Source organism: Engystomops pustulosus, chromosome 7 (genome assembly GCF_040894005.1).
Source record: "Engystomops pustulosus chromosome 7, aEngPut4.maternal, whole genome shotgun sequence".
NCBI classification, from domain to species: domain Eukaryota; kingdom Metazoa; phylum Chordata; class Amphibia; order Anura; family Leptodactylidae; genus Engystomops; species Engystomops pustulosus.
The window spans coordinates 97,273,275-97,287,533 of record NC_092417.1 but is presented as its reverse complement, the minus strand read 5'-3'; the positions used below and the strand labels follow the sequence as shown (position 1 = coordinate 97,287,533).

Here is a 14,259-nt window from a genome sequence, read left to right as displayed (position 1 = left end):
AGTAAGCAAAATAGAAAATTTATGAAGGCAAGTAATTCTACAGTCTTGAGTGGGATATAATAAAAACATATGCAAGTATTTCTGAAGTGACAATGGTTTAAAAGAGTTTCTTGCAACATAGGGGTGAGTCAAAGGTTAAGCTGAGGTAAGGGACTTGTTAGACTGAAATTACCTTGCTTCTCTGCTGGGAGCTGTAGTTTACCAATAGCTGGAGAGCATGGGAATGTCATAATGACTACTGAACCAGAGCAAATGTATGTTGTATGTATTCCTTGTAGGTAGACACAAACTGGCCAAGAGGATGGCACAGAGGAGTTCAGGGTGCACTATAATATTTAAAGGCACCCAGGAAAAATGGAAAGAGGCTCCAGCCTGTGAAGACAAGATGGGATTTATCTGTTCGTTTGGTAAGAGTCTAATTATACTGGGAAGGTGGTGCGGGATGGGGCTACATGATACAAAAGTAGAAGAACAACACTGCATTACATGTCAAAAACTCGGCCATTAATAATGACTTCTTAGAAAACTATTCATGGTTATTTCTGCAGCTGGAAAAGGGAATTTGGAACCACACAGGATCCCTATCCCTATAACACAAACTGTCAGAGCACAGAATAGGAATTTTAATAAATGCTGATTTTCTACCAAACTGGAATAACATTGCAGTACATTAAAGTAAATAATATGTATGTCATTAAAAAGAATGGATAAGTAGTGCACAAGCATCACTGATACATTTTATTTAGTGTATGATTTTTTTCCTCAGTTGTTCATATCTTTTTTTCTAGATATTCCCAAAATTAATGAGCATCATAAAATCAAGGTGAGTGACTGTAAACATCTGGTGTTCTGCATTTGGACATAGGTTTTAGCATTAGTGCCTTTTACTTCAGTACTTATATTCTGTTACATTTGCTAAAAATTCTATTATTGTACAGCAATTTTTTAATCAATTCTATTATCTATATTTTATAATCCAATACAAAGCAGTTTGCTGACTAATACTGTTTTAATTTAGAAACAATGCCATTGTGTTTAGGGTTAAGTAGGTGTAAACAAGTGCTATCCACCTGAATGGAGAAAAACAGCTGGAAAAAGCAATTTATACATATATGTACATACGGTATATCATTATGTGTAATGAGCTTTATTTTCTTTTAGGGGCGTGCTTTATGTTTGTTTGGATTCTGTTTTTTCACGAGGAAGAGTACTACCACCAAAAAACCAGTTGTGACAAAACCTAAAACTTCAGTGACGGCACCGAACTTAGATGCTGTCACTCTACTCCAGCCAGAGGCTCTTGATAATTTAACACTTGAAAGTGCAATACAGGTAGGAAAACTTACATACAATGTAATATAATTTTTATATAATTCAACATAAACTATCTTTGTCTTCTATTTACAGCTCATTTACAACACCAACAAAAGTATTGTATTATAGCAAGATAAACTGGTATGTCTCACTTTACAATGCCATGTTACATAGTACCACATCATGGAACTGTACTGTAGCCATTGTGGCTACTGTAAACTAAAGTATCGTGTCTAGAGATGAGCGAGCACTAAAATGCTCGGGTACTCGTTATTCGAGACGAACTTTTCCCGATGCTCGAGTGCTCGTCTCGAATAACGAGCCCCATTGAAGTCAATGGGAGACTCGAGCATTTTTCAAGGGGACCAAGGCTCTGCACAGGGAAGCTTGGCCAAACACCTGGGAACCTCAGAAAAGGATGGAAACACCACGGAAATGGACAGGAAACAGCAGGGGCAGCATGCATGGATGCCTCTGAGGCTGCTTAATCGCACCATTATGCCAAAATTATGGGCAACAGCATGGCCATGACAGAGTGACAGAATGAAGCTAGATAGCATCTAAAACATCCAATAATTGACCCTGACACTATAGGGGACGGCATGCAGAGGCAGCGGCAGCAGGCTAGAGAGTGTCATGGCGACATACCCTAAATGGACTCAGGCTTCAAACCAATGGGTGGCAGAGAGGAACCAAAGGAGGTGAGCAAGAAGCACTCAAATAATATTGGTACATGATAAAAGTTTGCCAGTATATTTTGTGGATTACACAGCAGGGTGGCGACAAAGTTAACATGGAAGCCATGAAAACAACCCAAAATTCTGCCTGACACAGCTCGTTTGATAAGGGGACCATCTATGGAGGCAGTGAACTAGTAGTAGATTAAAGGTGCTGCAGTTAAAACTATGTTAGTTGGATCTTGGCATGGAGCTGGCGCTCCGCTGCCAGGCGAGCTTTCGCCAATCCAAGCCCCTGTCTCTAGGCTACTCCCCAAACAGCACTTCTAAGAACCTTTTGTATAAGATCAAGTGTAGTAGCGTTCTTATAAGTTTGGGATATGGCGGGTGAGGGGAATGTAAACAGATGCACAAAAAGCGCTGAAATAATATCGGTAAATGATAAAAGTTTGCCAGTATATTTTGTGGATTACACAGCAGGGTGGCGACAAAGTTAACAAGTTTGATGTGGAATGCCCTGTAATAGCTCTTGGGCGGTGTGCCTTTTATCGCCTAGGCTCAGCAGTTTGAGCACCGCCTGCTGTCGCTCAGCGACGGCACTGCTGCTGTGCCTAGAGCTACCGACTGATGGCGCCATGGCCACGGATGGTAATTCGGAGGAGGTGGAGGAGGGGTGGGAGGAGGAGGAGGTATAGTAGGCCTTTGAGACCTGGACCGAGGTAGGCCCCGCAATCCTCGGCGTCGGCAGTATATGATCAGCCCCAGGGTCAGACTCGGTCCCAGCCTGCACCAAGTTAAGTGTAGTAGCGTTCTTATAAGTTTGGGATATGGCGGATGAGGGGAATGTAAACAGATGCGCAAGAAGCGCTGAAATAATATCCCTAAATGGTAAAAGTTTGCCAGTATATTTTGTGGATAACACAGCAGGGTGGCGACAAAGTTAACAACTTTGATGTGGAATCCATGAAAACAACCCAAATTTGTGCCTGACACACCTCGTTTGATAAGGGGACGATGTATGGAGGCAGCTATATGGATGACTTTTGGAGGTAGCAATGGAGACAACGTGTGGAGGCTGCTATGGAGACAATTTAATTTGGATAGTGCCTGTATGTGGCAGTCCAAAAAAGTTTTCAAACCAGAGGAGCAGGTAGGTGGCCCTCCAGAAAAATGGAATAGATTGAGTGCCTGTATGTGGCAGTCCAAAAAAGTTTTCAAACCAGAGGAGCAGGTAGGTGGCCCTCCAGAAAAATGGAATAGATGAAGTGCCTGTATGTGGCAGTCCAAAAAAGTTTTCAAACCAGAGGAGCAGGTAGGTGGCCCTCCAGAAAAATGAAATAGATTGAGTGCCTGTATGTGGCAGTCCAAAAAAGTTTTCAAACCAGAGGAGCAGGTAGGTGGCCCTCCAGAAAAATGAAATAGATTGAGTGCCTGTATGTGGCAGTCCAAAAAAGTTTTCAAACCAGAGGAGCAGGTAGGTGGCCCTCCAGAAAAATGAAATAGATTGAGTGCCTGTATGTGGCAGTCCAAAAAAGTTTTCAAACCAGAGGAGCAGGTAGGTGGCCCTCCAGAAAAATGAAATAGATTGAGTGCCTGTATGTGGCAGTCCAAAAAAGTTTTCAAACCAGAGGAGCAGGTAGGTGGCCCTCCAGAAAAATTGAATAGATTGAGTGCCTGTATGTGGCACTCCCAAAAATTGTTTAAAACAGAGGACCGGGTAGGTGGCCCTCCAGAAAAATTAAATGCATAAAGTACTATAGCTAGAGCCAGTGGGCCCTGTCAAAAAATAGCCAGTTTCCTCTGCTTTAGTGTACAAAGAGGAGGAGAAGGAGGAAAATGAGGAGGAGGAGGAGTGCATAAATTATTCAGGTTGAGCTTCCTTCACCTGGTGGAGATTGGAAATTATGAGAAATCCAGGCTTTATTCATCTTAATAAGCGTCAGCCTGTCAGCGCTGTCAGTCGACAGGCGTGTACGCTTATCGGTGATGATGCCACCAGCTGCACTGAAAACCCGCTCGGACAACACGCTAGCGGCAGGGCAGGCAAGAACCTCCAAGGCGTACAGCGCCAGTTCGTGCCACATGTCCAGCTTTGAAACCCAGTAGTTGTAGGGAGCTGTGTGATCATTTAGGACGATGGTATGGTCAGCTACGTACTCCCTCACCATCTTTCTGTAAAGATCAGCCCTACTCTGCCGAGACTGCGGACAGGTGACAGTGTCTTGCTGGGGTGACATAAAGCTGGCAAAAGCCTTGTAAAGCGTACCCTTGCCAGTGCTGGACAAGCTGCCTGCTCGCCTACTCTCCCTCGCTACTTGTCCCGCAGAACTACGCACTCTGCCGCTAGCGCTGTCAGAAGGGAAATACTGTTTCAGCTTGTGAACCAGGGCCTGCTGGTATTCATGCATTCTCACACTCCTTTCCTCTCCAGGGATGAGAGTGGAAAGATTTTGCTTGTACCGTGGGTCCAGGAGAGTGAATACCCAGTAATCGGTGCTGGAATAAATTCTTTGAAAGCGAGGGTCACGGGATAGGCAGCCTAGCATGAAATCTGCCATATGCGCCAGAATCCCAACGCGCAAGAATTCACTCCCCTCACTGGCCTGACTGTCCATTTCCTCCTCCTCCAACTCCTCTTCTTCTGCCCATACACGTTGAACAGTGAAGGTCTGAGCAATGCTCCCCTCTTGTGTCTCACCAACATTCTCCTCCTCTTCCTCCTCATCCTCCTCCACCTCCTCCGATATGCGCTGAGAAACAGACCTGAGGGTGCTTTGGCTATCAACAAGGGAATCTTCTTCCCCCGTCTCTTGTGACGAGCGCAAAGCTTCCGACTTCATGCTGATCAGAGAGTTTTTCAACAGGCCAAGCAGCGGGATGGTGAGGCTGATGATGGCGGCATCGCCACTGACCATCTGTGTTGACTCCTCAAAGTTACTCAGCACCTGACAGATATCAGACATCCACGTCCACTCCTCATTGTAGACTTGAGGAAGCTGACTGACCTGACTACCAGTTCTGGTGGAAGTTGACATCTGGCAGTCTACAATCGCTCTGCGCTGCTGGTAAACTCTGGATAACATGGTTAATGTTGAATTCCACCTCGTGGGCACGTCGCACAACAGTCGGTGAGCGGGCAGTTGGAGGTGGCGCTGCGCTGCCCTGAGAGTGGCAACATCTGTGCTGGACTTCCTGAAATGCGCACAGATGCGGCGCACCTTCGTGAGCAAATCTGACAGACTGGGGTATGTCTTGAGGAAACGCTGAACTATCAGATTTAACACATGGGCCAGGCATGGCACATGTGTCAGTCTGCCGAGTTGCAGAGCCGCCACCAGGTTACGGCCGTTGTCACACACAACCATGCCTGGCTTCAGGTTCAGCGGTGCCAGCCACAGATCAGTCTGCGCCGTGATGCCCTGTAATAGTGTGTAAAATAGTGTGCCTTTTATCGCCTAGGCTCAGCAGTTTGAGCACCGCCTGCTGTCGCTTAGCGACGGCTCTGCTGCTGTGCCTAGAGCTAGCGACTGATGGCACCATGCCCACGGATGGTAGTTCGGAGGAGGAGGTGGAGGAGGGGTGGGAGGAGGAGGAGGCATAGTAGGCCTTTGAGACCTGGACCGAGGTAGGCCCCGCAATCCTCGGCGTCGGCAGTATATGACCAGCCGCAGGGTCAGACTCGGTCCCAGCCTCCACCAAGTTAACCCAATGTGCCGTCAGCGATATATAGTGGCCCTGCCCGGCAGCACTCGTCCACGTGTCCATGGTCAGGTGGACCTTGTCAGAAACAGCGTTGGTCAGGGCACGGATGATGTTCTCTGACACGTGCTGGTGCAGGGCTGGGACGGCACATCGGGAAAAGTAGTGGCGGCTGGGGACCGAATACCGAGGGGCGGCCGCCGCCATGAGGTTGCGAAAGGCCTCGGTCTCTACTAGCCTATAGGGCAGCATCTCCAGGCTAAGCAATCTGGAGATGTGGACATTAAGGGCTTGGGCGTGCGGGTGGGTTGCACTATATTTTTTTTTCCGCTCCAGCGTCTGGGGTATGGAGAGCTGAACGCTGGTGGATGCTGTGGAGGATCGTGGAGCGACGATGGGGTTTTTGTGCCAGGGTCCTGGGCAGGGGGCTGACTATCAGCTGACACAGGGGAAGGAGCAGTGGTGTGCACGGCCGGAGGCGAACGGGCTTGGTGCCACTGATTCGGGTGTTTAGCATTCATATGCCTGCGCATACTGGTGGTAGTTAAGCTAGTAGTGGTGGAACCCCTGCTGATCCTGGTTTGGCAAAGGTTGCACACCACAGTCCGTCGGTCATCCGGTGTTTCCTTAAAGAACCTCCAGACTTCTGAAAATCTAGCCCTCGCCGCGGGAGCCCTCGCCACGGGAGCTTCACTACGTGACACATTTGGCGCTGATGCACCTGCTCTGGCCCTGCCTCTCCGTCTTGCCCCACCACTACCTCTTCCAACCTGTTCTGCTATAGGACTCTCCTCCGTCTCAGAAGCACTGTGTTCACCCGGCCTCTCAACCCAGCTTGGGTCTGTCACCTCATCATCCTCCGATCCCTCAGTCTGCTCCCCCCTCGGACTTCCTGCCCTGACAACAACTTCACCACTGTCTGACAACCGTGTCTCCTCATCGTCGGACACCTCTTTACACACTTCTTCCACTACGTCAAGAAGGTCATCATCACCCACAGACTGCGACTGGTGGAAAACCTGGGCATCGGAAAATTGCTCAGCAGCAACCGGACAAGTGGTTTGTGACTGTGGGAAGGGTCCAGAAAACAGTTCCTCAGAGTATGCCGGTTCAAATGCCAAATTTTCCTGGGAGGGGGCAGACTGGGGGGGAGGAGGCTGAGGTGCAGGAGCTGGAGGAGTGCCGATTTCGGTGACATGGGTGGACTGCGTGGAAGACTGACTGGTGGACAAATTGCAAGAAGCATTGTCGGCAATCCACGACATCACCTGTTCGCACTGTTCTGGCCTCAACAGTGCTCTACCACGAGTCCCAGTAACTTCAGACATGAACCTAGGGAGTGTAGCTCTGCGGCGTTCCCCTGCTCCCTCATCAGCAGGTGGTGTCTCACCCCGCCCAGGACCACGGCCTCTGACCCCTGCAGTAGTTGGACGCCCACGTCCCCGCCCTCGTCCTCTACCCCTAGCCCTCGGGTTAAACATTTTGAAAATGAAAGTTATAACTTTAATTTTTTTTTTACTTTTTTTTGTGTTTTTTTGTTTTTTTTGTGTTTTTTTGTTTTTAAAACCAAACGATGCTATCCTATTGCTATGGCTATTTTCTAGCCAACTATGAAAGCACACTGCTATGCCAGATGAGATGACGCTGAGTTATGAAAAAATAAACGTAAAATAAAAAGTAAATGGCAGACTGTGCCTAATTTCAATCAAACCCCTAATAAATTATCCCACTTCGGTCTTTGCGATGGATATGTGCGTCACTAAGCGCTAAACACAGCGGTCGCAAGTCTCACTCCAAATTCCTCACAATTGGCTAGTATATGCACTGCAGCAAGGACAGCCACCAGCAGATCAACCAGAAATAAAATATATATAACGCTATTGTAGGCGTAAGTAAGCCGTTTGGATTCTCCTTTGGCTATTTTCTAGCCAAGTATGAAAGCACACTGATGAGATGACGCTGAGTTATGAAAAAATAAATGTAAAATAAAAAGAAACTGCCAGACTGTGCCTAATTGAAATCCAACCCCTAATAAATTATCCCACTTCTTTCTTTGCGATGGATATGTGCGTCACTAAGCGCTAAACACAGCGGTCGCAAGTCTCACTCCAAATTCCTCACAATTGGCTAGTATATGCACTGCAGCAAGGACAGCCACCAGCAGATCAACCAGAAATAAAATATATATAACGCTATTGTAGGCGTAAGTAAGCCGTTTGGATTCTCCTTTGGCTATTTTCTAGCCAAGTATGAAAGCACACTGATGAGATGACGCTGAGTTATGAAAAAATAAACGTAAAATAAAAAGAAACTGCCAGACTGTGCCTAATTGAAATCCAACCCCTAATAAATTATCCCACTTCGGTCTTTGCGATGGATATGTGCGTCACTAAGCGCTAAACACAGCGGTCGCAAGTCTCACTCCAAATTCCTCACAATTGGCTAGTATATGCACTGCAGCAAGGACAGCCACCAGCAGATCAACCAGAAATAAAATATATATAACGCTATTGTAGGCGTAAGTAAGCCGTTTGGATTCTCCTTTGGCTATTTTCTAGCCAAGTATGAAAGCACACTGATGAGATGAGGCTGAGTTATGAAAAAATAAACGTAAAATAAAAAGAAACTGGCAGACTGTGCCTAATTGAAATCCAACCCCTAATAAATTTTCCCACTTTGGTGTTTGAGGTGGATATGTGTGTCACTAAGAGCTAAACACAACGGTAGCAAGTCCCCCTGCAAATTCCTCACAATATGGTACTAGCTGCACTACTAGTGCCAGCAAGCCCAGCCACAAGCAAACAAAAAAAAAAAAGTATAACGTTATTGTAGCCCTAAGAAGGGCTGTTGGGTTCTTGGAGAATCACTCCTGCCTAACAGTAATCTACCTGCACACTAACGCTAACCCTGACCAGCAGCAGCTCTCTCCCTAGCGGCATCCAGACACAGAATGATCCGAGCAGCGCGGGCAGCGGCTAGTCTATCCCAGGGTCACCTGATCTGGCCAGCCAACCACTGCTATCGACGTGTAAGGGTACCACGTCATGCTGGGTGGAGTGCAGAGTCTCCTGGCTTGTGATTGGCTCTGTTTCTGGCCGCCAAAAAGCAAAACGGCGGGAGCTGCCATTTTCTCGAGCGGGCGAAGTATTCGTCCGAGCAACGAGCAGTTTCGAGTACGCTAATGCTCGAACGAGCATCAAGCTCGGACGAGTATGTTCGCTCATCTCTAATCGTGTCCCAAACTCTGGTAATCCTACATGGTGTTCATGAAAAACATGAGGGAGTCAAATAGCATGGAAGACAAATATGTCACCAGGCATACCTAGTGTTATTTTTTTTTAGACTTAAAGGGTTTGAAAACTTCCAATAAATAATTGATATTGGTTGTGCATTGAAAAGTTTTACAATTTTCCAATATACTTTCTGTTTTACTTCCTCACATTTTTTTCTATTCTATTAGAAGCATCAGAGAGGTCCCCACTCTATGTGATACCACGAACTGTGCACCTCACATAACCATGGACTGTTTCTGTCTATAGGAAGTAAACAATGAAGCTTCCGGTTGAATGACAGCAACCAGAGATCCAGAAAACTATAAGGAATTAATATAGAAAGTATATTGTTTTTACAATTGATTTTTTTTTTTATTAAATAGGATATACAGTGGGTTTGCAAATTATAGCTTACTGACAGAGCATTGAACTCAGAAGCAGATCTGCAGATCACGCGTTGTGTTCTCAAGACCGATAATAAACCAGTTCTAAATTTCCAACTGTGAGTGTGCCACCTGATTGGACCACAAACATAGACCAATTTTCACTATGTGTCTTAAATGGTATGGAATTCAAGACCCCATGTATCAGGGTTATGAGCTACAAACTCACCTGTTAGTAGAGTGTGGTTTTTCTTAGCCATAGAAGTCCCAATAGCAAGCATCTTCATTTTGAAGTCTTACATGAGTTTTTTAGCCTGGACATTTTTTATTAGAAGCTTCTTTTTGACACTGAAGGAACTACTCCCTCTTGGGAACATTCTTCACATCAGTTCATGCACACTGCATCTAAGTTTACAAAATTTTACAGACAGATTTTAAAATTTGGCTTGAATAGGATGGAACTCAGGAACAGAGGTATCGGAGGCAGAAATCTAATGTGGTAGCTTAAAAGTCTCAATAGCTATCTTCATTACAGGCACATAAAAATGGTATATGGATGTATATCTATATTGGCTTACAATGAGCTATATGAGACCTATAAATATCTTCATATATCAATATTGAGTGCGGTTATGCATAAGATTTCCAATGAGGCTTTTAGGTGTGGTTCTGGTTGAACACAGTGTGGTGCTGCCTCTGATGCCAAGGTCCTGAGTTCAAATCCAATCTTAGACTACATTCACACGAACATATGGGGGATGTGTATACGGCCGACTTATATATGGCGTATATATATGTCCCCCATACACTTCGATGGCCTCTCGGACCCGTAAAGGAGTTACCGTTCCGTAGCCCGTAGAAAGATAGGACATGTCCTATCTTTCTACGGAATACAGCACTGTGTATTCCTTTGGAGAGGGGTGGGGGTGAGCAGTGCTCTCTCCCTCCTCTCCCGGGCGCTGATGTATGCACGCCATACTACGGTACGGCGGGCATACATCGTGTGCATGTAGCTTTAGACACATGAAAGCATCAAATTGCTTGTGAGATTATCAGGCATCACCAGAAAAGCGCTGGCACCGAAACTGTCCCCTATGTCAGAAAGTGGTGAATGCGGGGCAGCAGGAAGGTTTCTGTCAACACAGCGGCTAAGTGAAAATTCTATTTTATGAGACAAGTTTTTATATGGCAGTAGGCCATATTTTTTATGACGGAAAACACCTTTATTAACCTATTTTCCTTTCTGAGCTAAAATATGAAAGGGTTAAATGGCTTGACTGTTAACCAGTAACACAAGAATTATTTAGCAATTCATAATTCATTGCTTTCTAATTTACAGGCCACTTCTGAGATTGTGTCTCAGCTGGGGAAGATAGCGCCAGACATCTGGAATGTTACACTTTTATTAAAGGTTTCAGATATACTGACAGAGCTGCTCAACTCCAGTGATCTGTTGACACCAGCGGCTCAGGTAAATGTGAATCCTAAGGTTCGGTTTGGAATACATTGTCTGATGTATCATACATCTGCAGGTGGAACCTGTTGAGGCTATTGTGTGTGACCATCTGTGTAAATAGCTCAGCTCCCCTTCTGCTTTTGTTCCCTTCTACATCAGCAATGGTAGATTACAGACATAATAATACATGTATTGCAGCCTTGGTTTGTACAGAACCTTAATGGCATTAGGAGCCACCACTCCTCTGTTGTGCTTCCATTGTTATGGCTTTTGTATAAATGTGGCAGGGAAATGTGAAATGGTGGCATACTCTATTAGACATCATATGGATCTTCTTAAAACAGTGCGGGGCTGACCCTGTATGGCTTTACTCCAAGTCAGCTACAAGCACAAAAGATTTATCATATAGATGACTGACACTATACCGAAAGACCCAAGTTGAATGTTTGTGTTAATTATTGTTGTGATGTTTATTTCAGGTCAATGCAAGTAACATTTTGCTGACACTCGGGGGTCAATTGTTAGGCACGGTGATTGATGAAGTTAATATATCCAGTCAATCTGTGATTGACACAGTGCAGTCTCTATTCAACAGCTTTGATATGACAATGAGGGCGTCTATGGATAATTTTAAGAACTTGTCTTCTGATCAGGTTTGTTCTCTTTTTGTACTCTCTTCTTATACAGCGATTTGTAGGAAATTTTCTCCATGTATTGTTGCATAAATAATTTTTCACTTACTCCTACTCCTAAGTCAGAATATTGTTTTTCCTTCTGTTACCCAGGTGATTTGGATATTAGACTCCTCAGTTTCATCTATGGATTATGTAGAAGAGGCTTTGTTGTCCCTAGGAAACAATTCTGTACAGAATTATTCTTTCACATCCAACATATCCAGCATGACTGTGGCCAGGTACATTACATTGGAGCCCAATTTCTTGCACAATGTTGTATATAAAACTATGGACTATTATTATTTTCAGCAATTTTTTGAGTGGTGTGAAAAATCACTGAAATCAACGTATTATTTGTAAGTGGTGTAATGAGAATATTTAATTTAGTTTAGTTCAAAATCAAGACTAAATGGGGATGAAAAGGTGATTTTTAATGTAATATGCAGTAACAAATATCTACCACAAGATGAAGATATTGTGTTCCAAAATTTTAATAAAAATTTTTGCAGGGGACATATAGATAATAGAGTATATACTGTGTGTATTATATAACTTAGACTACTTCAACTTAAAAATGATGATAAAAATATCTGTGTTGATATTTTATTTCTTGTATTATATTACAGACCATTAGCAGTTTATTCCTCTCTCTCTCTATTCAAATAAATGTTATGATCATCTGAGCCAAACTGTGCTTTCATATTTGTTCTTCAATCAGAAGTGAAAACTATCGGTATACAGCACTTTGGATGACACTTTTTATTCTGTAACTTATACATTGTATATTGTCCTTCTTGGTTTCATGCTATCATCAGAGTGAATTCTTCAGACCTGATCTCAAGACCTTTTACCACTGATTTTCCAGCAGCCTGCAGGGTCAACTTCCCCGACTCATCAACTTTGCGTAAACAAACTGGAGAGTACCAGACATTAAGTGTTTTGGTAACAAACTATTGTGGATATTTCCATATATGATGTGACATTATATTATTAAACTGTGGTATGTTTCAGTTGTCATGGCTAGTAAATATAATATAATTACGGTATATGTGGGACTGGTTTAAAGGAAACCTACCACCACGGATCTAACTATTAAGGTAGATCCAGTGGCAGATTCCTCTAATGTATAGTTATATAACCCTTTTTAGGGTTAATAAATTTTAATTCGGCCAATATTAAATTTTTTAAAAGAGGCTACTGGGCATGCATAGAATGCAGGCCACCAGCTGCGCGGTCTCAGCTCTGAAAATTTGAATATTGGGCAAATTAAAGTTTATTGAAGTTATCGGCCATGCAAGAATTAGCCTTTAAAAAGGTCTAAATTACTTTACATTAGAGGATCTACCTTAATTTCCGTGGTGGTAGGTTTCCTTTAACATGACAGTAAAATAGCAACATATTACTTATTTTAATATCCCCACACTGAAGTTATAGAAGAACTATACGGGGTCTATGCAAATATTAACTTCTAATTTCAGGCTCCACATTATTGATACTTTTTCTGCTTTGCTTTTTAGCTCTTGGCACTCTCCGTTAATCCATTTAGTCACCTAAGTCCTGTGGAAATAGTGGGCCCTGTGGTTAAAATATTGCTTGGATCTGATCATACCGGAATAAGTGTTGAAAATATAACAGAGTACATTGAGGTGGGCACAACTTGTGGCATGATTTCTTCTTACTTTTACTGCATCTGATGAGTTTTGCATTTGCATCCTACCAAGCCTTTATAGTATGATGTGTAAAAAACAATTATGTCATATGTTTTATTAGTTCGCATCGCATTATTCTTTCTTGTTTTTATAGATTGTATTGATCAAAAACCAGAGCTCACCATCTAATGAGTCTAAGACGCAGCTGACCAAGGATAAGAGTATAATCTTAAATGTAAATGTGACCTCTACCAACTATTCCGTGGTCCTGAAAATGGAGCCAGAACTTCCAGTACAGCTCGTAGTATATCTTGGATTTGAGCAAATACCAAACAGCAGTTTCTTTTTGCAGAACACTTCCCTGCCAGACAGTAAGGACCCTTAACCTTATTGATGTTATTATTATCACAGTTATGAAAGCAGGACATTTTTCTATAAAGCATTGTATATAGCAGAGCTGGCACAGAGAGTAATATACAGGCAATTGTTGCCCAATTACCCCTTGTAGAACCTTGTAATATTACCCTGGAGCAATCCAAGATACACTCATAGGGAGAGATTGATCATACGCCGGCACTTGTTCCACGCCCCACTGTGTCCTACAAAATACATTAAGAGGCTTGGGCCTCTTGATGCCTCCAGCAGGTAGTGCGTCCGCTGGGCAAAACTACGCCAGGCCTGTAGTTTTTATGGCCAGAAGTTTTATGGCCAGAAGTTCTCTGTCTCCTATGGAGTAATTTCTCTCTGCCATGGAGAAAGTCTTAGAGAAGAACCCGCATGTAAGGGTTTGGCCTTTGGGCCCTTTCTGGCTGAGCAACGCCCCAGCTAATACTGAGGAGGCATCTACTTCCAGGTATAAAGGCTTCTCTGTATCAGGCTGTGTGAGAACTGGGGCTGAGGCAAAGGCAGACTTTAATTTACAGAAGGCTTCTTCAGCCGCCAGAGCCTTTCCTAGTCATAGCCACAATAGGAGACACCATAGAGGAGTAATGCATGATAAACTACCTGTAATAGTTCTCAAAAGCCCAGGAACCTCTGTATAGCACTTAATCCTACTTGGCGTAGCCATTGAAGGACCGCAGACAACTTGGCTGGATCCATCTATAGACCCTTTTCAGAGATGATGTAGCCAAGG

The 14,259-nt window shown here is 43.9% G+C and overlaps 1 protein-coding gene across 1 annotated transcript in view; it reads left to right on the top strand.

Moving 5' to 3' along the window:
- Nucleotides 1-14,259, top strand: part of LOC140070620 (polycystin-1-like protein 3) — a 55,821-nt gene that overhangs the window by 13,293 nt on the left and 28,269 nt on the right. Inside the window, exons 3-11 of the mRNA XM_072117326.1 lie at nucleotides 279-407; nucleotides 789-823; nucleotides 1,162-1,332; nucleotides 10,685-10,816; nucleotides 11,281-11,454; nucleotides 11,587-11,714; nucleotides 12,291-12,417; nucleotides 12,993-13,121; nucleotides 13,279-13,495. Coding sequence (XP_071973427.1) covers nucleotides 279-407; nucleotides 789-823; nucleotides 1,162-1,332; nucleotides 10,685-10,816; nucleotides 11,281-11,454; nucleotides 11,587-11,714; nucleotides 12,291-12,417; nucleotides 12,993-13,121; nucleotides 13,279-13,495 — 1,242 coding nt within the window. The remainder of the gene's footprint in view (nucleotides 1-278; nucleotides 408-788; nucleotides 824-1,161; nucleotides 1,333-10,684; nucleotides 10,817-11,280; nucleotides 11,455-11,586; nucleotides 11,715-12,290; nucleotides 12,418-12,992; nucleotides 13,122-13,278; nucleotides 13,496-14,259) is intronic.